The 25,835-nt window shown below is 39.2% G+C and overlaps 1 protein-coding gene across 1 annotated transcript in view; it reads right to left on the reverse strand.

Annotated features, from left to right (window-relative positions):
* Positions 1-813: 813 nt before the first annotated feature.
* Rxfp2 (relaxin family peptide receptor 2) overlaps positions 814-25,835 on the reverse strand; it is a 47,719-nt gene continuing 22,697 nt past the window's right edge. Inside the window, exons 10-18 of the mRNA XM_070001969.1 lie at positions 24,822-24,893; positions 21,286-21,357; positions 15,946-16,017; positions 15,779-15,850; positions 14,539-14,610; positions 11,387-11,616; positions 10,318-10,728; positions 5,279-5,497; positions 814-1,073 (exon numbers count right to left, since the gene is read on the reverse strand). Of these exons, the coding sequence (XP_069858070.1) occupies positions 814-1,073; positions 5,279-5,497; positions 10,318-10,728; positions 11,387-11,616; positions 14,539-14,610; positions 15,779-15,850; positions 15,946-16,017; positions 21,286-21,357; positions 24,822-24,893 (1,480 nt within the window). The remainder of the gene's footprint in view (positions 1,074-5,278; positions 5,498-10,317; positions 10,729-11,386; positions 11,617-14,538; positions 14,611-15,778; positions 15,851-15,945; positions 16,018-21,285; positions 21,358-24,821; positions 24,894-25,835) is intronic.

The following is a 25,835-nucleotide window of genomic DNA, read 5'->3' on the forward strand; positions in this document are numbered from 1 at the left end:
GAAGGAGTCTATACAAATAAACACGTTGTCTTGAGTCAAACAATTTCTCGAATCTCTTTCAGTACTTTTGGTGTGTTTTACAGAAACAGAACTTACCAACAAAAGAAATACTGCTTTAAAGAAATTATCTTTTAACAAAAGTATAGTCTTTTTCACAGTTAGGTGCTTCATTTTCCTTGGTATTTTAGATAAAACATTTTACTTAAGATTTCAGCTTTTCTAAGTTTAAAGAAAGTCCAAGGAAGCAAATGGGCTTCAACAGTGTGCCTCTGTGGTCAGATTAAACCTGGTAATTTTGAAGTTCTATTTTCTAATCAGCCTACAAAAGTAGGTCTCAGGGGGTAAATCAACATCTTTGCTATCAAAGCATCCACACATTGCTGCTGATTTTTTATTTGATCCTGGACCAACAAGGAAAGAGATGTCAGATTTAAGTCATTGTGGAATAAAAGGTGGTGAATTCTTTTCTTTTATGGACAGTGCAATGTAAAAGACTATATGAATCTTCTACACGTAGAGAGGCATTCATGGGTAGTTTTGTAGTGTTGCCTGGCTGGAGGTCACCTGTTTATCAGCCTACTCTAAGTAGATTCACTTGTGCCTATGAGGTTGAGGAAACGTTCAGTGCAGTTCTCAGCACAGTTGATAGGTAGTCAGCCACCACTGGAAAGCAGGGCCAGCAGTCAGTCCTCTGTGCTCCTTAGGTGGCAAAGATTGCCGCTGGCCAAGTTGAAAAGCATTGCAGATGCCATCTTCCAAAAGCTGTACCTTGTTTTAGGTAGTCCCTTGAAAATCCAGTGATCCCAACCATCACTAGGAAACTGGCTTTATTATACTGTCCCCAAAGGTTATTTTGCTCAAAACCCCAAGTTTAAGTGAAGAGGTGTCATCTGTCCACACCATGGATGTCGATAAACTTTTCTTTTTAATCTTGAAAATTGATTTCCTCCGATGTTTGTGCAGCAGCTGTTTCAACCTGTCCTTGAAAAAGCTGGTGGTGAGGGTGTAGAGGATTGGGTTCAAGGCACTGTTTACAGGAAGGAAGAAAATCACTATCCAGGAAGTGATTGTGCCTAAAGAAGGAAACAAAATATGAAAACAAGCAGGTGAGTTGTGTGTGTGTGTGTGTGTGTGTGTGTGTGTGTGTGTGTGGTATTGGGAACCAAACCTAGGGCTTCATCCATGCTAGGCTAGTGCCCTACTGAGATACACTTTCAGCCTAAAGGGAGTGGTGAGATTGTCTTCAATGCCTTGAAAATACTAGCTAAGAACACTATCACTGAGCTACCACGATGTTTTATGTGATTGATTGATTGATTGATTTCTGGTACTGGCTATGAACTCAAACTCTCACTTGGTTTTTTTCACTCAAGGTTGGTGCTCTACAACTTGAGTCATACCTCTACTTACAGCTTTTTGCTGATTAATGGGAGATAAGAATCTCATGGACTTTTCTGTCTGGGCTGGCTTCAAACTGAGATCCTCAGATCTCAACCTGCTGAGTAGCTAGGATTACGAATGTGAACCACCAGTGCCCAGGTTTTGTGATTTCAATACATATAAAAAAATTTTGCCGGGCACTGGTGGCTCGTGTCTATAATCCTAGCTACTCAGAAGACAGAGATCTGAGGATCATGGTTCAAAGTCGGTCCAAGCAGGAAAGTCTGTGAGAATCTTATCTCCAAAAAACCATCAGAAAACCGGAAATGGCTCTGTGGCTCAATAGCCTTAAGCTGACGAGCTCAGTGACAGTGCCCAGGCCCTGAGTTCAAGCTCCACGACCAACACACACACACACACACACACACACACACACACACACACACACACACACACAAAACCACAAAGGTTTTCAGCTAATACTATTAAGGAGGTAGTTGTGCAATACATTTAAATTTCCTCTGACCTTATTGAAGAATGCCATTTATGAGGGGGGAAAAAAAAGGAGCACTGGATTCAAGGTCTTACCCATTTTGCCTTTCTGAGTTTAAGATGCTAAAGTGCAGACAGGTGGAGTCAAAAATGACAAAAATCTAAAAACGTTTTGTCAACTGTATATTGACCTTTATGTAATTTCATGTGTTTATTGCTTTCATTTACAGAAAAATAAGAAAAATGAGGAGCCATCCTTAATCAACAGAACATTGTTCAAGAAATTTCTAGTCCGGCACATCTAACTTTAGTCGGAGTTCTATCCCGTGCTCAAGTTACTGTTCTGCCCTGATGTTCCCAGTCTGCTATTAGCATATTATTGGGGTTTAAAGATTTGAAGAGGAAGGAGGAATGTGTCCTCCAGTTAGTGAATTCCTTTTTTTACTTTATTTTTATGCCAATCCTGGGGAGGTTTTTCTTGTTGCTATTTTTTGCTTGTCCTGGGGCTTGAACTCAGGGCTTGGTTGCTGTCCCTGAGTTTTTTTTGTTTTTTTTTTGCTCAAGAGTAATAATCTGCCACTTGGTCCACAGCTCCATTTCTAGCTTTTTGGTGGTTTATTGGAGTTAAGAGTCTCAAGAACTTTCCTGCCTGGGTTGGCCTTGAACCATGATCCTAAGATCTCAGCAAGCTGAGTAGCTAGGATTACAGGTGTGAGACAGCAGTGCCAGGCTGAATTCCATTTGTTTTATTTTAGTTTCATATTTCTATTATTATTTTTAAGTCGATGTACACAGTGGTCTCAATTTGACATGTCAGTTTATGAGTGCAATGTGTCTTGATCAATGTCACCCCTTTAATCATTCTCCCCCATCACCCTCACCCATCCCCCCAATTTTTCTAGATCTACTTTCACATATATATTGAATGTTATGACTGTATTCTCCCACCCTTCTTCTCTTCATTTTGTGTGCAGTCTTACATATACTAATAAAATATTCAGGGAGTAAGACCCCAAAAGTCACTTTGTGAAAAGAAATTTGGTATGACAGTGTCCATTTGCTGAGTTAGAATGAAATGTCTTAACCCCTCTAAAGGTAGCCTGCTCCTCTGATGACACGTTTCTTAGATGTATGATCTTGGATATGTTCCTTGCACTCTCTTGGTTTCATTTATCTTCTCTGTAAAATAGATCCGGGGGCTGGGCGTCAGTGGCTCATGTCTGTAATTCTGGCTACTCAGGAGGCTGAGATATGAGGATTGCAATTTGAAGCCTGCCTGTGAAGGAGTTCATGAGACTCTTATCTCTAATTAAACACCAGAAAAGTTGGAAGGAGAGCTGAGGCTCAAGTGGTAGAGCCTGGAGAACAAAAGCTCAGGCATAATGCACAGGTCATAAGTTCGAGCCCCAGAACAGTCGCAAAAGAAGGGGGTCTAGAGATATGAATCCAGGGCCTTAGTTAGTAGCTCTGTGGACATCTCTTTTCAACGGTCACACCTCTTGGAATTTTCAAGCCTCATTACAATCCTGGCTCCTCCCGTATTGCTGAAATTTCAAAGAACTCCCAGGTTAGGTGAACAGCTGGGTAATAAAGCCGATGATATTGCCCCTCATTATCCTTTGTCTGTCTCTCTTCCCCATCCAATCCTAGAACTGTCTTACCTTTTAACCATTTAGCTTTGTTCTTTTCTTTTCTTTCTCTTTCTTTTTTTTTTTTTGGGGGGGGGGGTCCGGTCATGGGGCCTGAACTCTGGGCCTGGGCACTGTCCCTCAGCTCTTTAGCTCAAGGCTAGCGCTCTACCACTTGAGTCACAGCACCACTTCCGGCTTTTTTCTTTTTGCTCATGTGGTGCTGAGGAATTGAACCCAGGGCCTCAGGCATGCAAGGCAAATGCTCTACCACTGAGCCACCTTCCAAGCCCTAACTTTGTTCTTTTCTTGACCCTGATTTATGCTCTAAAGAACTTCCTTTTCTTTTCAATTTCTTCTCTAATTGTGTGACCTTCTCTTTTTTTATCACTTTCTTTCTCTCTTTCTTCCGTGTATTCTACTACCATTTCCCATTCCATCCTTTTCCTCATTCTAATTTTTAAAATATTTAAATTTTTTAGTCATACAAAGGAGTTGTCATTCAATAAAGAAGTTTATGAGTACAATACATCTTGGTCAATGTCACCCCTTCCATCATTCTCCCCCATGTCCCAACCCTCAACTTTCTTATTTTTCTCAACTGTAAAATAAAATATTACTTATTCTTATTGGAAAAAAGTATGATCTGAATAATGATCAAAGTTACACAAAGTAGGTTACTTTGGTTTGTTGTAATCCCAAAAGAAATTGTCGCCTTAATCGCACCTTAATCTTGCAGAAAAATCAGTTTCTGAGAGGAACCTGCCTTCTATCAGGCAAAGACAAATAGTCTGTAAAACTCCATGTTTAAAGAACATTCTGGATTTCTTTTTTTTTTTTTTGTCAGTCATGGGGCTTGAACTCTGGGCCTAGGCACTGTCCTTGTGCTCTTCAGCTCAAGGTGAGTGCTCTACCACTTGAGCCACAGCGCCACTTCCAGTTTTCTAGTGGTTTATTGGAGATAAGAGTCTCATGGACTTTCCTGCCAGGGCTGGCTTTGATCCTTAGATCTCAGCCTCTTGAGTAGCTAGGATTACAGGCATGAGCCAGAAGCGCCTGGCTTAAAGAACATTCTGAATGGCATGTTCCATTCAGTTTTAGGAAGGCCTTCTAATGTCAGAGCAGTAATTCAGAGGACTGTGTGAAACTAGGGTATACCTATTTTAATTATTTCTCCGTGCCTCTTTAAAAACTACTATGTAGCTCAGCAAGGTGCTCCAACTAGCTTTCTTTTTAGCTCCCATTTTAAAATTATTCCTAACTGGATTGCAGCACCACTATTCCCTCTTAGAATGCTGATTATAAAACACTGAAGCAAGTTGGGTACTGGTAGCTCATGCCTATAATTCTAGCTACTCAGATGGCTGAGATCTGAGGGTATCAGTGTGAAACCAGCTCAGGCAGGAAAGTCAGTGAGACTCTAATTAACCAGTAAAAGTTGGAAGTGAAGATGTAGCTTCACACAGATCTCTTAAATTTAGTGTCTGGGAGCCAAGATGTGTACCTGAGTGGTAGCTAGAGCTCCAGTCTGGAGGGAAAAGTCAAGTGAGAGCAAGAGGCTCTGAGTTTAAGCCCCAGTACTCATACATACACACACACACCACCACCACCACCACCACCACCACCACCACCAGAGGAAATAATAATTTTTGTGTTGAAGACATGCATATTTATGGAATTTACTATGTGTAAGGCACTGTTCAAGATTCCAGCCTCCTCAAACAAAGGGACCAAGAAGGCATTAATACATTTGGGAATAAATAGTAGAAGGGACTGACCTGGTATTTCCACTCGGAGGAGGGAAAGGATTTTAATTACAAACACAGGAATCCAGCAGATGGCATCAGAGAACACTATAAAAAAGAAGCGATTTGCAACAGCCACCTCTTTTCCAATGTGATTCCTCACTTCTGCCGTCTGCAGAGCAGTTTTTTGAATGGAACAGAACATAGTAATATAGGAAAATACAATGATGAGAAAAGCCAGCAAGTTCACACCTGTTGGGAAAAGCACAGTTCTTAACATCTCAACAGTAAACACTGGGATACTTGAATATGATGGTTCACACACTTGTACTTTCTAGAATCATTTGTCTATCAGTAGCATTTAGCTAAAATTCTTAAGTTTCTATGCCTCCATCAGAAAGAATGACATTGCCCCATTTGTTAGGAAATGGAAAGACTTGGAAACAATTATATTAAGTGAAGTAAGCCAGGCCCAAAGAAACATAGGTCACATGGTTTCCCTTATTTGCAATAACTAGTATATGTCTGAGTCAAGCAGAAAAGGTCAGATAAGTTGATGTTAGGGAAATGAACCCTAAGATATGCATTCAAATGTTTTTTCTTTCATGCGATTGTTTCTAACACATTTATAAGATTATTTCTTTGTTGCTTTGTATGTCCCTCCCCCACAGTATAACCCCTGCTTTCACTGTATTTGATGTTGGTATAATTTGTGGAAGGGAAGGGTAAAAATAAATCATTTAAATAGGGATACAGGTGAACCCATTGCAACAATGAGATGTAAAAGTCGTTATATCAAAAATCGAACTTTACAACTTTGGCGGGGGTGGGGGGGTGAGGGGTGGTGGTGGGAGATGGGAAGGGATGGGAAGGGGAAACAAAGGAGGAGGCAACAATGCTTGATAAGAAATGTACTCATTATCTTGCCCATGTAATTGTAACCCCTCTGTACAGTATTTTCACAATTAAAAAAAAGAACTATCAAAAAAAATAAAAGAAATATGATAAAGGCTTTCCAACTACACAAAGAGGTTTCAACGGCATGAATTTTTTTACATAGAAAATTACAGACATCTGAAATTTAGCTCTAGGTACATCATGAAGTAATCTCTAGCTTTTTTTTTAAAAGCCTGAACATAAGCTACTTTTGTTTTTAGCTCTCTCAAGAGTCAACCCTCACATGCAGTCTTTTTAAAAATGTGTTTTATTGTACAGAGGGTTACAGTTACATGAGTAATGATTACATTTCCTATCAAGTTATCTCCTCCTTTGTTTATCCCCTATCATCCCTTCCCTTCTTACCTCCCCAACTCCTCCCTCCTCCACCCCAAGTTGTAAAGTTCGTTTTCAACATAGTGTCTTGTACATCTCATTGTTACAGTGGGTCAACCTGTATCCTTATTTCAGCATTTTTTATTTCTCTTCCCCTCCCACATTAGAAAAATGTATATACAAGATCATATGCATGTTTTAAGAAATAAATATAATCCAATTTCCTTATGTTATGCATATGATCAAGGTAACCTTGGAATTTAGCATGAGGTAATGACTCATGGTTTTGAGTCTTAAACAAAAATATGTGAAACAGAAAATGCATTTTTGCACATTTTTTTTCAGGTTCCTCATAGTAATTTAGATTGCTGTGGTTTAGAACCCTTTGGACTCAATTTTGAAGAGGAAACCAACAAAAATTAAAATTCATCTGTATGAGTTGCTCTTTAGAGCTCCAATATATTTACAGGCTTCTCATCTAAAATTACTATCCCTGTGATGCTAATTCTCAATCTTTCCCATTGTTTTATTCTGCTGTAATAATAATCCTGAGTGATTATCTTATTCCTTACAGCAAACAGAATATTTACATATATTTTCACAGTTTTTTTTAAAAGCCATGAGGGGATGAGAATGCAGTCATAAAATTTAATGCATATCCTACAAAATTAAGAAAGTTATTAGTGGTTCATTCCTACAATCCTAGTTACTCAGGTATTAAATCCTGGAAGACTGAGGTTTGAAGTCAACCTAGACAGAAGAGTCCATGAGACTTCATTGGTAATTATCCAGCAAAGATGCTAGACTGGAGACGTGGTTCAAGTGGTAGAGTTAGTGGTAAGCAAGCAAATTGAGGAAGTGAGAAACTCTGAGTTCAAACCCTTGTTAAGGGCAGGTTCTGAAGGTATGTACTAGTGTAAGTAGTATAGTAGCATAATTAGAGGGGAAATTATACTATCTTTGCAATGTTTTCATGTATGTATCACTACTGAGTCTTAAACTGAGGTCCTGGGCACAGTTCCATAGCTTTTTTTGCTCAAGGGTAGCATTGGAGATGAGCCTCATGGATATTTCTACCTGGACTGGCTTCAAACATTGATTCTCAGATCTCAGCCTCCCAAGTCACTAGGATTGCAAGCATGAGCTATTGACATTGTTTCCTTGCAACTATTCTCTATATTTAAAACTACTGTAAAATAAAACTAATTAATTTAAACATATTGTACTCATATTCTTCAAACAAAAATGTAATTTTATCTATATTTATATACACACCATGCATACCTGGATAATAATTATAATAATGATGATGGTGGTGGTGATGTATGTATGTGTGTACATGTATGGATATTTTTTGCCAGTCTTGGGGCTTGAACTCAGGGCCTGGGGTTGTCCCTAAGCTGCTTTTGCTCAAGGCTAGTGCTCTGCCACTTGAGCCACAGTGTTGCTTCCAGCTTTTTCTCAGTGGTTTATTGGAGGTAAGAGTCTCAAGGACTTTTCTGCCTTGCTGGCTTGGAACTGCAGTCCTCAGATCTCAGTCCTGTCAATAGCTGGGATTATAGGCATGAGCTATCAGCACCTAGCTTACATGTATGATTTATTACTGCTGTCTATCTGAAATATGTCACAGGTAACTAACTCCTTTTGGTAAACCTTCTATCTTAACTGTAAGATCCAGCTGCACTAAATTTATTTAACTCTTCATCTGGGCCTGTTTCCTAGCTTTGGCCTTTGAGTCTACTCTTTCTTTTCCTGGAACACAGCCCTCAGCCCTCAATTGACTTTACCTTGTCAGCATTTGGGCTTCCATTGGGGTTCATCTCTACTGGGAAGCCTTCTGCTGTTATCAAATAGAGGGCTCCTGAATGCCCATGCTCTTCTGCCATGGTATTTATTAGCCTGAGATGTATGAATATGTGTACTTGTCTGCTCCTTGTCCCCTTATCTGTGAGGACTAGGGATCCAGTACTAAATACATAGAAGTCTATGGTAGGTATTAAAGAATCCTGTTGACTATGCATGTAATGTAGTGAGTGAGTGAGTGTGTGTGTGTGTGTGTGTGTGTGTGTGTGTGTGTGTGTGTATGTGTGTGTGTGTGTATGGAGGCAGGGTTTCTATACAGTACAATTTAGGAACAGTGAAGAAGTAAGTTGTAGGGCCAGACATGTGTCTCATTCTCGTCATCCCAGCTACTTGGAAAGTGGAGATACGAGATTCTCAGTGCAAACCAGGCCTGGGTATAAATGCAAGACCCTATCTGAAAAATGACTGAAGGATAAAGGGATTGGGCATAACTCAAGTGGTAAAACATAAGACTCAACAGTAGTACTGAAACCACAGCTACAACAACAGCAACAACAACAAGGACCAAATGTTAAAATAGCTTATGTTATATACCTATGAACAGATAGCTACCGTTTAGTGAAGTGTGTGAGCAGTATTATTAAGATGGTGGAAATGGAGAGTTTGTGTTTCAGAGGAGGAAGAGAAGGCATAGATGAAGAACTGGGAACAATGGTTACAGCCATAGAGTAAGGATTTGAAGTGACTTATTTAAACTTGACCTTGAAAAGAGTCAAAAAAAAACATTGAAGATCTCTGTGCAGAACAGATACATAGTGTATAGTCTTTTTGATACCCAGGGACATTGTAACAAGGATGATAAACACATAAATGGGAAGAGGGGAAGGTTATAAGGTCAAATACCACTTCAGGCACAGATAATATTCCAAGTTGGAGAAAACATTAAGGTTTCAAAATAAGGTCATAACAGTGGGTAGAGCCTAGAAGGAAGATAAGGCAGAGGAATGTTTTGATGAAAAAGGAAGTGTCAGCTGGTTCTGGTGGCTCACCTCTGTAATTATAGCTCTTCAGGAGGCTAAAATCTGAGGATAGCAGTTAAAGCCAGCTTAGGAAGGAACATCTGTAAGACTTATCTTCAACTAACCACCAAAAAGCCAGAAGTAGTGCTGTGACTCAAGTGATATGGAACCAGCTTTGAGACAAAAAGCTAAAGAACAGTGCTCAGGTGCTGAGTTCAAGCCCCAGTATTCTCCTTGCCCCAACACACCAAAAGAAAGGATCAGAGTGGTTGACTAAAGGAAAAAGAACAGAAAGGGAATACCCTTGACTTTAAGCAGCAGAAATACATATTGCACCGTAGAAAAAAGAATTTACAAGTGCTAAACTTGTCATTGATTTGTTACAGTGAATTTGGGTTTTTTCATAACAACAACAACAACAAAATCCTACCACCACCACAAAAAAAGCAAGAGGAATTCAGAAAACTAAACAAGAAAGCCATTCTATAATCCTTATATTGCTGACCTATAAGCTACATTTGCCAGAAGCAATGTATCTTCTTGCTATTGCCTTCTTCTTAAATAATCTCTTGCTAGTGAGTTTCCAGGAATTTATTATTTCTCAATTATCTCCAAAACTACATACGAAATAAGGGAGTTCAAGTAAGTCAGTAGGGTTTCAGGACTAAATATAAACTAGAATTTTCCCAGCTCCTCTACACAATATATGAGTTGAAATCAAGGAATAGAGAGGAGATAATAATAATAATAATAATAATAATAATAATAATAATAATAATAATAATAATAATAATAAACAACTTCTAGAAATGCATAGCAAATATTTTCTTTGGAAAGGACATAACTATAACTATATTCCTTTACTTAACTATATTCCTTTACTTCTCCAAGTGAGTACATCCATCTTTGCTGAAGTACATGGTATCTTTATGAAAATGATATTTACCTAAGAAATGAAAAGAAGTACTTTTTTTTTACCTAGAAAAATTGCAAGAGAATATGCCTTGTTTCCAGTATGGTCTGTGTGGTCATAATGAAGTGGAAAGCATACTCCATTTTTCCCATAAAAGTTTCCAAAAGAATCCTCATTCCAAAAGGGAATGACAGCAATGAGAAATCCAGCCATCCAGATGGAGCTGAGGATGATGGCGGTCTGCCTCTTTCCCAGACGAATGTTACTGAAGGGGAACACGATGACCAAGAACTTCTCCAGAGTCAGGAAGGTGAGGAGCAAGACGGAGACTTCAGTGGACAGCATGGCCAGGAAACCCATGAAGTGGCATGGCGAGCTCTCCATCCACAGCAGCGCATACTTCTGATATTGCCCTCGGTATTTTAGATCGAAAAATCCGATGGAGAACAAGTATACCCCCATCAGACAGTCAGCACCTGGGGACAAATCGATGCAGTGCACGTTGGTAATTCTAAACATCTCTTGGTTTAGCCTTCTTCCTACATTCAATGAACTAACATCCTACCTCCTCTAGGAGCCCGGGGCTCTCAAATATGTGCAATTTCTACAGCACCACACTACGTCTTAGTTTTAAATGGATAAGAGAAAGTCTAAAATGAATGGGGGAGAGGGGATAAGGCTAGTATTTAGACAGCAAATATATATCACTTGCATAGTTAACGGAGGAGATTGTCTTCTTGAGAAACATGAATGTTATTTTAAGTTAATCAGGTTTGGCTTATAACCCTCAAGACTTTCTCCATCATCAATCCTTATCCAATTTTCTTTTATCCCACATTTGAGAGTTAATATACAAGCATAAGTCACTATGAGAGCATACATTCTGAAATATGGTAGCACTTTGATATTTAGAAAATAAACTTGCTCAACGTACTTATATAATTTCTGTTAAATTTATGTTATATTAAATTACTATTAAATTCCCTTTTGAAGGTCTCTACATAATATATACACACACTGTATATATAACTACATGTGTATATATATATACATATATATATATATATATATATATGTTTATATCTCACAGCTCCCAGAAGCTAGCCTGTCTACTTATATAGGAAATATACTTACAACAAAGGATTTTGATGGACAGAGCGTGAGTTGTATTTTCAGCTTTAATGAAAGATCTCATGGCAATGACAAACAGATTTCCAAAGCAGGTAATGAAAGCTATAACCCAGACAAATATTCTGAGGATATTGTTAGCCAAGAGGTCCTCAAATGAAGAAATGCCGTCAGTCAAGGGCATACATATTCGGACATGGGGAGCATAGGAGCAGTAGCGAAAGTTTTTGAAATAACTAAAGTCAAAGGGAAAAGAAGAGTCACTTGACAGCAATGATACAGAAATGACAGCTGCAGTTCTACCAGGAGGGCTGCAACTCGGTTAGGTATGCAATTTCCCTAGGCTTGTTTATTTTTATTTAGTAGTGACTGTGTTAACTGAGGAGTTCCTCATTAAGTGATGTGGTATTTTTGGCAGTGTTCTTTGATAGATGATCCACGTAATGGGACACAGAAAGTCAGAAGTTATTTGGTTGTGGATGGTCAGGTCATGATGTGGGAGACTTGAAATCTCAGGATACTACCTGACATTGGGATATTCTTATTGAGTGGTATAAAAAGTGGATTAGAGTCACTAAATGGATATCTAGCTTCTATCTAGGGGCTTGTGTGTGGAAGAATCGAAGGAATTTACTACAGCTCACTAAAAGCATTTCTGACTTGTCTTTAGTTTTTAACCTTTAGATCTACTTGAAGTTGCCCCTTTTCCCCTGACACTGCCTAGATGGAGAGTCTGAGACTTGGAAAATTTAATTGCAATGGAGCTGCCTTAATCACAGATTTTAGAGCCTGAAAGGACTTACTCAACTTCTAGAAGAAAAGAGAACATGGAGAAGGTTTGTGTGTTGGAACTGGTGAAGTTACGTGATTTATGAAGAGGATAGCCCCTGCACCTCCATACACAGGGATTTCCTCCATAAAATACATTCTCTGTCCTTTTTACTAATTCATCATTTATTTCTCAGATAACTTTTTTTCTCAAGTCTATTCTGCTTCTTCTTTTTCTTTCTTTCTTTCTTTCTTTCTTTCTTTCTTTCTTTCTTTTTTTTTTTTTGGTATTTCTCAATTTCGTGTCTCAGTTATTTTACTTTGCCATTGTGCCCATTTACTTTGCCATTCGTGTCTCCGGTGACTGGACCTCTGGCCTCCTAATCCAAACGCAAAAGCCTTTTAATTCCCAAACAAGTCAGGCCCATCCCTTTGAATCTTGCTTTGTTTTTGCCCTCCATCTGGAAGAATCTTCTCTTGTATACTGTCAGGCCGTTCCCTGCTTCTGTTCAGGTCTGCCAAAATGTCATATCACCCTGACTTCTCTTAAGCTTTCCAGATCATTCTGCTAGCCTTTGCTTCTGTTTTGGCCCATCGTAATATTGAATAAGCTATTTATTGTTGGCTCATTGACTCTGGTTCCAAAGCTATGTGGAAACTCCATGGGATGGCCTACTTCTCTCTTTTTTTTTTTTAAACATCAACCTATGATCCTATTTTATTTTTATTTATTTGTTATTATTGTAAAGTTGGTATACAGAGGGGTTACAGTTACTTGAATCAGGTTATAAGTACAATTCTTTTTTTGGGTGGGGAGGGTCCGGTCGTGGGGCCTGAACTCTGGGCCTGGGTGCTATCCCTCAGCTCTTTAGCTCAAGGCTAGCACTCCTACCACTTGAGCCACAGCGCCACTTCCGGCTTTTTTTTCTTTTTGCTTAGATGGTGCTGAGGAATCGAACCCAGGGCCTCATGCATGCAAGGCAAGCGCTCTACCACTGAGCCATCTTCCCAGCCCCCTACTTCTCTTATTTGTTACTGTATTCTGAGTATCTGGAACATACGTTGGATATGTGAGGGACTCAACAAACATTTATAAGATCAGCACATGTATGATGGGAAACTGTGTGCTAGGTGTGTCAAGGAGAGACCCAGGAGGCAATCTCTGCCTTTGAATGGCTTATAATACAGCTTCCTACCATTGAGTGTCTGATAAAAGGAACTTGATATGTAACTCTATTGTGTCTTGTCCTTTTCTGGAGTTTCCTAGCACACACTTGGGTTCTATTAGGATTCCATTAAATCCATTGTCTCCAGAAAAAGATACTTCCATTCTCCCACTATGGACCAGGTGGAAGGATGGGATGGTGATGGGGAGGTTATTTCAATAAATAAATAAAGGACAAGGAAGGGGAAAGAAGTTGCTGCCTCATAGGTAGCCATATGTTACTTGGTTCCTTCCTGACCTTTGAATTTAGGTCCCTATTTAAAAAAGAAAACACAGCAGCTTTTCCACCAAGTTCTAATAAGGTTGAACTTGTCTGGTACTCACCTTCTGCCTGCATCAAGAAAATGATAGCCTCATTAAATATTTATCTAATGGTGCCACAGAAAGAGAAATGAACAAAAACCACAAGGACAGGTATCAAACACCTGCCTTCCAGCCATCATGCCTATTGTACATAGATAAACAAAATGATCTCCCCCCAAAAAAGCACCTTCACATGAACACTTTCGTCCACTGGCTGCGCCCAACTTGGGATCTTACATCGAGTCCTCCCTACTTTTGTGGATGACAAGGGTTAATTTTTTTTTTAAATCATGAACATATTGATTATACAGTTGATAAAGAAAGGATTAAGGTTATAAACACATATTATTAACACAACTTACACAGTGCACTTTAGCCAAATATACTAAAGTGACTTAACAGAAACTACTATAAAGATTCATTACCTCCATTTTGTAGTGTACTTAGTAACAGTAACAACACCTGGACTCTATATAGCACCTTTCTTCCTAAGGGCTCAAATCTTAGAGCAGCCGACTGCTCACTCATGTGAAGTGAATTAATGTTTCCAGGTCTCCTGAGTACCATTTAGCCAGACTTCATCTTGTGTATAATGTGGCATTCTGGTACCCTGATCTCTTATTGGGCCTCAATTGGATTAACAGCGTGTTTCCAGAGAGAAGGGTCATTCATGTCGGCACATCATAATATTGAACTCTATTTGAACAGGGACCAAAGGTGACAAAATTAAAAAGTTCTCAATAAAAGAAGACTTTTGTTGCATACAAACACATTTAGAGCAGTGATACATTTAAACAATTGACATGAGCACATGTGAAAATATTTCACTATGCTTTTGTCTTCATTCTTTTATAATACATACATGTGAGAAAGATTCTTCATGGGTTGAAACATTCCTGTGTTTATATTTGGAATCTCTATCCTTTCCAGGTCTCTGAAAAATATGCACAATAGCTTTAACACCATAAGGATTAAGCTTTATTTTTTGTAATCACATTGTCTGGTCCTAAATGAGATACTTCAAAATTTCATGTTACCAATGAATGAAAATTTTCTAATATCTGCTCTTACTTCTATTTAACTCCCCTCTGAGTCAATTTTTAAAAAATACGTTACTTTACATGCAGAATTACATTTTAATACCACAATTTCATTCATTTCTTTGGTTTAGAAATGGCAAGGGGGTGGGGAGGGTGTAGCTCACTTTTTGTTGTTGTTCTTGTTATTGCTGGTTAGTTTTTAATCAGCAGATGCTCACTAATTTGGAATGAAAACTTAATCTTGTATTAATTACCAACAGAAACCTAGTTGACAAGAACAAAAAGTGATATTAACTATTAGTCTTTGAAATTAAATGAAGAATGAGGGAGAGTGACTTGGCAAATCTGATCATGTACGTATATATCGATATGTTAAATATGAAACTCCCCGAAAAAACTAATTGATGCTAATGTGGAAAAATTAAATGAAGAAATGCTTTGAGATCAAATGAGATAGTGTGTTATTTAGTTAAAGCAAACAAATACACTAATGATTTTTGGCCAACAAATGATCACAGAGAGAAGAGGATCATAACGCTCAGACATGAATTGGCAGAGTTCTTGACACTGTTGAAACTCAAGATGGCTGACAATTTGAGACACTAAACATCATTAGCTGTTTGAATACTCACATCTGCAAGTTTATTTTTTAATTTTACTAAAAGAACCAACTGGTATTAAGTAGCTTCTTATACGACAGGGGAAAAGGAAATAAAGAAGACAAGCCTTACAAAAATGTGTTATTGCCAAATTGTTAAAAGAAAAATTATTGCAGATTTAGTTTTGTGAATGTTATAGGATGAAATATTTTTCCATATGAATACAGTTTTCAGAAAGAAAATAAATCTGATTTCAAATACAGAACTGTCTTTCACACAATCAATGTTAGGAAAGGAAATTTTGTGGTTAATCAGAATGTCATTAAAACTAACAGTGATATGTACAATCATGGGAGGATGCATGCTCCTACGTGTGAACTACTCATTTAGAAGGAATTGTCTCTAAGTGGCATCTGCATCCGCTAAAATGACAGTCAACATACAAGTGTAATATTTTACTTACAGAGACTGAAGTTGTTTGAGACTTCCAAACTGGTTCTTGTGGAGGTACAAAAGAGGATTGGACGATAGGTTTCTTTTTTTGCCATTAGAGAAAGAAAAAAGAAATACTAATGTTCTTATTTTGGAAGCCTAAGATGTTGTTTAAATCTGATGATGATGAGAACTTACAGCTTTTGTAGAAGCTTTTGGTCTTTAAAAAGATGGACTGGTAGCTCTGTTATCAGATTGCTGGATAGATCCCTGTGAGAAAGAGTGAAACCCCAAACAATTACTTTGGAATTTTGTGACCTAGGCATTGATACTACTCACAATTAGTGTCATCCCAGTTGATGTAACAGAAGATAGGGACCCAATTAACCAACCTGATAACATGTTACGCAACAAGACAGCCAAATGGATATGTTTTCCATTGCTTTATGGGCACCTGATATTATGTTCATCTAGTTCCTGCCTGGAATTTCCTCTCACCCCCTGTCCACCACATGCTGGCTTTACGATCTTTGATTAATTTCCTCTGTTGGAGGTACTCTTTGTACACTTGAGTCATTCACACTCCTGTGAGTCCTACTTGTTCCACGTAGGTGATCTCTTGTTTATTAAATTTTGTGAGGTCAATTCTTGCGTCTTTTACTTGTTTCAAATTCCAACTAAGATAATGTTGGCCACTCAGTATCTGCCTTGACAATCTTGAATAGAACTTTCCATGTTTTGAATACATTCTCATACAGGACTATTTTTGCTTAAAGAATGTGAGTGCTTATGATTAAATGTGATAGTATGGTAGAATCAAGAAAGAAACATAAGGGAGTAACCACCACCACCACAAAAACCCAATATACAATTTCCTAAACATAAATGAATTGAAAACTTAAACATAGCCTTTATTTGGTAGAACTGTTTGAACTCAAGCTGTCATGCTTACTCTTAGTTTGCTTTTCAGATAGAATCTATTGCTTTTTGCTTAGACTGGTCCTAGACCACTATCCTTCTATCTCCAGCTCCTGGATAGCTAGGATTATAGGTATGCTGTACCAAGTCCAGCTATCTTTTTCTTGATATTTTAGAGCTAATGATGGATATGGGGCAGTTACAAATAGCTAAGATTTAGCTCTTTCCCTAAAGGAGCCTTCACTAAGATTTAGCTCTTTCCCTAAAGGAGCCTTCACAGAGTGCTATGATTTGGATGTTGTTCATGTGTTGGTAGGATGGTCTTTAGTGTTGTGGTCATAGACTAAGAGAGGAGGCCTAGTGAGAGGTGGTAGGTCATTGGCATGTTACTCTTGGAAGGGATTAAGGTAGTTCTCATAGTTCCTACAAAAGTAAATTTTTCCAATGAAAAGCAAACTTGACCCTAAATGCTTCTTTGGCTTCCTGTCTTTCCATGTAATGCCTTTTGCACATGCTTGTGCTGTAATGTCACCCATCTGACACAGACAAACTTGACGGGGTTGTCTGATCTTGGACATTCCACCTTCTAAGAGTGAAACAAGTTTCCTTTTCTTCATAAAATACAGCACACAGCTGTTCTTTTTTTTTTTTTTTTTTTTATAGCAACGGAAATTGTACTTGTAGAGCCAGATTACAAAAGAAGGAGAGAATGAAACAAGTGTAATCAAAGAAGAATAGATACACACAGAGGAAGGAGTCACCAATAATGGCCTGAGAAGTTAAGGAGTTATGTGAGCGCAGCTTGATGAATTCAGGTGGTAAATGAGTTCAGATGAGTTCAGGGTAAAAGAAGAGCAGCTTTTCAGGTGAGAGTAAACATAATCAAAGAAACGCTTGGAATTGAATGCCATCTTCAGGAGCCAAGAAGTGGTCCAATAGGAATAGAGGAGAAAATATTTGCATGGGGGAGGGGAAGGGGAGGATTTAGAGGAAGTAAGCCTGGGAAAGTTCATGGAGGCTAGGTGGAAGGGCGTGACACACTCCAAGGCAGTATTTTCCAGTGGCATTGGAATCACTGAGAATACTTATGGAATTCTAGACCACATTTCAGGCTCCCATTCCACACATTTGGCCTGCTATCTCTGTGACTGTTGTGCACACTTCCATTTGGAAGCCATGTGGAAGACATCACTAAGTAGCAAGCAACAGAGAGTGAGAATTCAAGCAGGCAGATGGATTATTAGGTTGTGGGTTATGGGATGACTATAATGAGAAACATGAAAGAAAGGCTGGAAAGCTGGAGTTAGGGAGGGACATCAGGCAGGATGGGGCCTCGATGTGGAGCAGGAGAGCCAATGAAGGCTTCACAGGGTCACCCGCAAGGCTTGGGTTTAGAGAGAACTTAGAGCATCAGGAAAGAGACAGAGCAGCAAGGAGCCATCTTTCAGGCCTGGGTATCAAGATGGAAGCTGATATGATTCCCACAAAGAGGCAGGAAATGGAGTAAGGTGCATGGTACTGTTATGATAGCCAAGTGCCAGGTTTTGCCAGCTGTGATTTTTTTCATCTGATGGGCCAGGTGAGAGGATCACACCTGGATGATGGCCCAGAAAGAAAGACACAAATGTGCATAGGATAGAGAGGGCATGACCATGGAGCCAGATGCTGATGCCTTGGCATAGCCAGAGATGGTCCTTTAAGGTGTGACAGAGAAAGGTAAAGGGAGAATATACTCTCTATTGCAGGGAAGGGCATCAGGAAAGTCACGTACTTGATTTATTTCTCCCTAAGTTGATTTGATGTCCTAGTGGCATAGTAAAATTATCCAGGGCTTTAAAAACTCAAGCTGTGTTGCTCAAGTATCTGTCAGCTTACACATTTTCCTACAGCTCTCCAAGGTTAAGTATGTTGAAATGAATTGCTGGTGGTCTGAAAAAGGGCAGACTACAGTGGTATAGCTCTTCTGAACAATTAATACCCCATTTAGCAAAATGAACACTAGGAAGCTGAACCATATTGGTGAGGGGAGTGGGGGGGGGACACATGAATGAAGGGAAAGTGAGTAATTACAGTCATTCTATTCAATATACATTATGTAAGAATTGAACCACATAACTTCAAGGCAGGGATGAGAGGGGGAAAGATGGAGGAGAATGATGAAAGGAGTGGCACTGATTAAGATGTGCTGTATTCATAATTTGACTTCTGGCATTGAAACCACTTAATAATAAATAAATGCATATTTAAAAGACCAGTAAGCTAGCTGATTGTATCTTGGGTTCACCTCCTTGCCCTTCTTTATGAGGGAGAGTGATGTATGATTTGAAGAGGATTAGGAAAATTTTCAAAACATAGTCCCTTAAGTTTATTTATAAATCATGCCTCTGTTTGTTCCAGGTTGCTGTCCCTCCTCACCCCATAACTCAAGTCCATATTCCTTCTCCTGAGCCTGACCAGCAATGGGATTTCCAGGAGCTTGCTTTGGAATAATGAGTCTTTAATTTTTTTCCTCAAAAAGATAATCTCTTTTAGTTCAAATGCAGTTCCTTGCATGTAGCAGGTACTTTATAAAAATTATGGACGTGATTTCTGATGTTCCCTAACTAGATTAAATGATTGTAATTACTACTGAATTACTTTTAAAAATTACTCTGACTTCTTTCCCCCAATACTTCCTGGGTTACAGAACAAAGTATAAAGAATGTAGATGGATCATTGAAAAACATGAATATCCATTTTAAGACCTAAATCTGGAGAGTACTTTTTTAACCCTACTTGCCATTATTTGTCATGCAATAGATTTAATTTCAACTTCCAATGATACATAGTTATGTAAGGATGCTTCTGGTTTAGAGGTTTAAATCTAGAAAACATATTTGAACAGAAAAACATGACATGAGTTCTTCATTCAAGACATACGTGTTTGATTCACCCGAGACAAAAGTCATAATTACTGCAGCAATAATAAGAAATTTAATTCTTTGATTCAGTTACCATTTACTAATGTCATTCCAATTGGTCCACATTATTTGTTCAACAAACACTGATGAAGAATTACCTATCCTCCAGCCACTAGAGTTAAATGATCTCTGTATCTAAGAAGCTATAGAACACTCATTTATTCCCAAACATGCATCTATATATTCAACCAAAGAAATAGGTAAGAAAACTAGGGTAGGCTAACTCTACATTAAGCCAGACCATATGATTTTTCATGTGCTCTTGACTTTAGGATCAGGTTGGTTTTCTTAATTGATTTTTTTCACCTTCAATAGTCTACAGAATGTTGATTGCTGCTGATGGAAAAGTAGTCTCACGTCATTTAAATTGATAATCGTGGAAGAAGCAATCATATTCTTCCTAGTAGACGATGCTACTTACAGTTCTCCTAAATTTTTTAATGAGGCAAATGTCTTCTCTGGAACAAAATCAATTTGATTTCTAGGCAGAAACCTGTAAGACATGGCGAGAGTCAGCACCTTGTGGTTGAGTTTGTTGGCAGAATCCATTCTCCCTGGGAGATGCTCTGCTCAGGGTGGATTTTAACAACCCCCCTTTGAGTCTCAAAGGGAGGCTTTCCTGATGTGGGACTCAGTTTCTCTCATGAAGTGCTGCTTAAGCAATCTGAGACATTGAATTTGGTCCTGGAGGCTAGACAGTTGGTTTTTGATTCTGATTATTTTAGAAAATGTCTCTCACTTTTCTGTTCCATTTGTTTTTATTTTTATTTTTCCAACCACCCATTCAATCATCGACAGACACTACCAAGTGTTTATTCCCTGTGGAAAACTGCAATGACAACAAACACAGATACTTGTGTTTTCAATTTTTTACCAAACATGCCAATTGACCAATCTGTCTGCCCAACCCCATTACCACAGTATAACCAACAACCAGAATCATCAATCAAAATCTTTAGCCAATTAGAAGACATGAGACATTTGTATTTCCCCTTTACTCTTTTATTTTGTTTAATTATGCCAGCCCTGGAGCTTGAACTCAGGAACTGGACATGCCGTCCCTTAGCTTTTTTGCTGGTGCCGTACCTGTTGAGCACTTCCAGCTTTTTGATGGCTAATTTGAAGTTCAAAACCTGCCCTGGCTGGCTTTGAACCTCAGACTTGAGATTTCAGGCTCTTGAATAGCTGAGATTATAGGGCTGAGCCACCAGTACTTGGCTTTTCTTGTTCACCTTTAGAATGCAATGGTAATGTTTTATTTGAAAGAGAGAGAGATAGAGATAGAGAGAGAGACACAGAGAGAGAGACAGAGACAGAGACAGAGACACAGAGAGAGAGAGATCAAGCCATTGGCAAGAAGAGCCACTCAGTACCCCAGACAGACTGTGTGGATAGTGGATGGGAAATGAGCACTTTCTGGTAGCAGAAATGAGGACTGCCCTCAGATAGCAGGAACTAGCCAGCTACAGACCCGAGTGTGGGCAACTTAACTGACGCCTCACCTCCATTGCTAAATCAGTCAATGCACATACCTAGTATTGGACTGTCACACCAAAGCTGTAAACAACACACAGCTTCAGAGTTCATTGCCAATGTCTCCTTAGAATTTCCCAGTCTCTAGAGTTTCTTCTTTATTTACCAAAGCCTGTGGTGTACTTACAGGACTGTGAGAGACTCGCATGACAGAAAGGTGGAATTCACAAGATATTTTATTTGATTGCCTTCCAGATCCCTGAAAGTCACAAGGGAAAATACTTTTGAATAATTTCGCACAAATCATATGCTTACAGATGATTTGTTAATAGCCATACTACATATGCATGCATGCATGCATGCATGCATGCATGTATGTATGTATGTATGTATGTATGTATGTATGTATGTATGTATGTATGTATGTATGTACTTTGTGGAGATAGTGGAAATTGAACTTATAGCATCCTAGGCAGGTCTTCTACCACTTAAGTCATGACTCCATCTCCTTTTTGGGTTGGTTATTTTGAAGGGAAGGTCTCACTCGCCTGGCCTAGACTGGCCTGGACTGTAATCCTCCAACTTGCACTTTCTTATGTGGCTGGGGTTGACAGGCTCAAGCCACTATGCCCAGCCATTAATTGAGATGGAAGTCTTAGGACATTTTTTATGCTTGTGCTGGTCTCAAACCACAATTCCCCAATCTCTGATGTCTAAGTAGCTAGGATTGCAGACTCAAGTCACTGTTCTCAGCAGTATCTGAATTTTATTTTTAATTCATTCTAATGTTTACTATTTCTTTTTGCTGAACTATTTTTAGTGCCTGAACTCAGGGCCTGGGCGCTGTCTCTGAACTTCTTTTGTCCAAGGCTAGTGCTCTACCACTTGAGCCAGAGTACCACTTCTCACTTTTTTCTGAGTACTTTATGGAGATAAGAGTCTCATGAACTTTCCTGTCCCAGCTGGCTTCAAACTGTGATCCTCAGACCTCAGCCTCCTCAGTAGTTGTGATTACAGGTATGAGCCACTGGTGCCTGGTGCTTCCAGTGTTTTGTGTCTAATTATTGTAAGGTTAACATAATTAATATTATGTTTCACTTCCCAATTAATATTAGAACATAATCCAATTGAGGGAAAGGGCAGGTTAACATCCAGGGAGTGATTGTTTTTATACTGGGCATTCTACTATTAATTATAGTGTAGATAGATCATCCTAAACCATTGCCACTGGGGCTTTTACAGCCCACTGCCCATCTGCCTGCACAGCCCAGCACTCCTGCAGAACTGTTGAGGTTTCTCCTCGTTAATGCACCAGCAATTGCCATGTTTGGAGATTCACTCTCCTGTTTACACAGCTAGGAAGTGCCAGAACTGCTCTTATAAATTGGATCTCTCAGAATCTAAAGCCTACATGTGAACTGTCCTGGTCCACTATATTCTTACATTCCTATCAACATCACATAGGTATTCTCATATTCCTATCAACAGCACATAGGTATTTTGGTCTTTAAGGAAAAGCTCAAGCCACAATGATCTCACACATACAAATCCAGATCCTGGTGAAGTGAAGTGATGCAGCCCGGCTCCCAGTGTGGCAGGAAGCAGCCTAGGGGCCACTTGGCACTTGCTTGCAGTGCAGATGCTCAGACTCCACCCCAGATCTACTGAATCAGAAATTCAGAGCTGTGGCCCCATCCTCAGATCTCCTGTGGTTTTTCATGTAACAGAGCCTCCCCAAATCACTGTCAGGGACATTTCTTTCTACCACCCAGTGCCTCAGAGCAGGTGGTATCTCCCTATTGAGGAAAGACTGTCCACAGCCTTAACATTTTCACTTAGAGCCAACCAGGGAAGAATGAGAAAAACTCATCTTTTTCCCCTACTAATTTCCTTCCTTCCTTCCTTCCTTCCCTCCTTCCTTCCTTCCTTCCTTCCTTTTTCCTTCCTTCCTTTCTTCCTTCCTTCCTTCCTTCCTTCCTTCCTTCCTTCCTTCCTCTTTGCTCCTAGAGCAATAAAGGTTTTTGCGATCACAGCTGGCACTCTACTATTTGAACCCACACTCCACTTCCAGCTTTTTGCTGCTTCTCAGATTTGTCTGCCTGGGCTGGGTTTGAACCTTGATCCTCAGATCCCGGCCTCATTAGTAGCTAGGATTACAGACATGAACTATCTACATTTAGATCTCTCTCCCTGTGGCAAAAATTTGCTAGTACCCTGGGCTGGCTTTGAACTCATGATCCTCCTACTTCCGTGAGCTTAGTGCTATGATTATCAACTTGTACCACCACACCTGGCTTTCTAACTTTTCTTTACAGTCAGCTTACTATAGTCTTCCCCAAATATGGCAGTTTCCTGTTTTGCAACTTCTTTCATAGTCACAATAAAAACACCAACCCCTTTGCCACAGTCTTTTAAATTCTATTTTAGAGGCATCTTGGGGGGGCTTCTTGTAGGAAATCAGTATTTTTTTTTTGTTCACTCAAAAACGTACTATAAACACTGTATTGTCTTAGAAGTCCATCACTGCTAAATGGAGTGAGGAAGATTTTTTCATATTCTCCCAAGATGAACAGTTTGGAGTTGAAAGAGTCATTGTTCTACAGGGTGGCAAATTAAGGGAGAGGGAAAGCTTGGTGGGGGATGTTTTGCCCCTGCCTTTTGGTTGGAGCAATTTGGATTTGACATTTCACCTATCATCTGAGTAAAAGGGCCCTTCTGATTTGTAATCAGGCCAACTAACTAATTATATTTTCATTCACCATCTGTGTTTTCTCCAGTGTTTGCTGGAGCTTAGGGTGAAAATGAGCATTCTAGCAGCCAGGGGCTCCGATGCTGATTCCCCAACTACTTGCTGCTCTTGCTGTTGTTAATCATTGTGGGAGGAAGACAAGGCTATGGCCTGATGCTTCCCTGTTCTTTTGTTTCTCTCTCTCTCTCTCTCTCTCTCTCTCTCTCTCTCTCTCTCTGTGTGTGTGTGTGTGTGTGTGTGTGTGTGTGTGTGTGTATGTGTTGGTCTTGGGGCTTGAACTCAGGGTCTGGATGCTGTTCCTATGCTTAAATGCTCAAAGCTAGCACTCTATCACTTGAACTAAAGCTCCACTTCTGGATTTTTGGTGCTTGCTTGAAGGTTGGTGCTCAAGGACTTTCTTGTCCAGGCTAGCTTCTAACTGCAGTCCTCACATCTCAGCCTCCTGAGTCACTAGGATTACAGTCTTGAGCCAATGGTATCCGACTCCTTCTTTCTTATATGTATAATTATTTATTTGCTATTACTTTTTTCACTTCTTCTTTGGTTTTCTTTTGGAATAAGATCTTGCTATGTTGCCCAGCCTGGCCTTGAACTCTTGATCTGCCTGCCTCTGCCTTCTGAGTGCTAGGACTATAGGTGGAAACTACTATCTTCAGCCCCCTCAAAGGATACTTAAACCAGAAAGCAACGTAACTGGACTTAATTTAGGAAAGGAATCACAGATTTTTAAAATTTTTATGATCATGTACCAGGCTTGAACTCAGGGCATTTTACTGTCTCAGCTTTCTTGCTCATGGCTGATTTCAAACCTTAGTCCTCTAGGTATGCTTTAACCTCTAGTACCTAGGATTATAGGTATGAACCATGGGGACCCAACTTGTAGATAGGTTTTTTTTAAGGTAATCTTGAACTAGATTTAGGGCTAGTTTCCTTAAGCTGGACAAATAAACATTAAATTATAAAGGAATACTCACATCCAATTGAGTTGAGGCATATAGGCACACATCTGTTCAGGCAGGGCCTCTATGTAGTTATTAACCATAGATCTTCAGACAAAGAAAATATTCGTTAGAAACAAAAATCATGTGCCACTTTCAGAGCAGTCTTTGTTATTATAACACAACTTGAAACTTACATGCTGCAACTAATATATTAGGGTAAAGCATATATACATAGTTACTCCTTCCGAATGGCCATTAACTATGGCAAGGACTGAGGAACAGATGATAGCAAAGAAACTATGAGTGTAAAACCATGAAATACATCCTAAGAATAAGCATTATGTAGTTTAATTTTATGAGCTGAAACAAGACTGTATATTAAGTTCAAATTTGAAGTTCATGCTAATTCTCGTGCAACTGAAGTTTGCAATTATTTTCAGTTCCATATATCAAACATTCCTTCTTAGAGGGACCATTAATCATTTGTAACATTAAAGGCCCACATTGGAACTGCACTAAATCTAAGAAGTGACAGCAGGATGAATCAGAGGGAAGGAAAACAACTCATGAGCATTTTATGCTGTACAATTAATTTATGATATTGTAGTTCTTTCTGACAAGTAGGAAAATAATGATGCTTCATGATCAACTATAAAAGAAAATAAGAATTCCCTGTGGATAAATCATTTGGGAACATTAATAAACACTGAATATACAATGATGAAAATAGCCTTGATGGTAGGATAGAGATTTTTAGAATTTTTGGTGACTTTCATAGGACAAATACACATTTCCTCTGTTAAAAATGAAACTGGAGCTGGATGCCAAGGGACTCAGGCCTGTAATCCTAGCTCTGAGGATTGCAATTTTAAGCCAAGCTACACAAGAAAGTTGAGATATTCTTATTTCCAATCAACCAACAAAGCCTCAAGAAGTATATCTGTGGCTCAAATAGTAGAGTGCTATCCTTGAATGAGAAAGCTAATGGATAGTGCCCAGACCCTAAGTTAAGCCCCAGTGTTGGCAATAGGCAGAGCCCCTGCCACC

Source organism: Dipodomys merriami, unplaced genomic scaffold, assembly GCF_024711535.1.
Source record: "Dipodomys merriami isolate MVZ:Mamm:240054 unplaced genomic scaffold, mDipMer1.0.p SCAF_6, whole genome shotgun sequence".
Lineage (NCBI taxonomy): Eukaryota > Metazoa > Chordata > Mammalia > Rodentia > Heteromyidae > Dipodomys > Dipodomys merriami.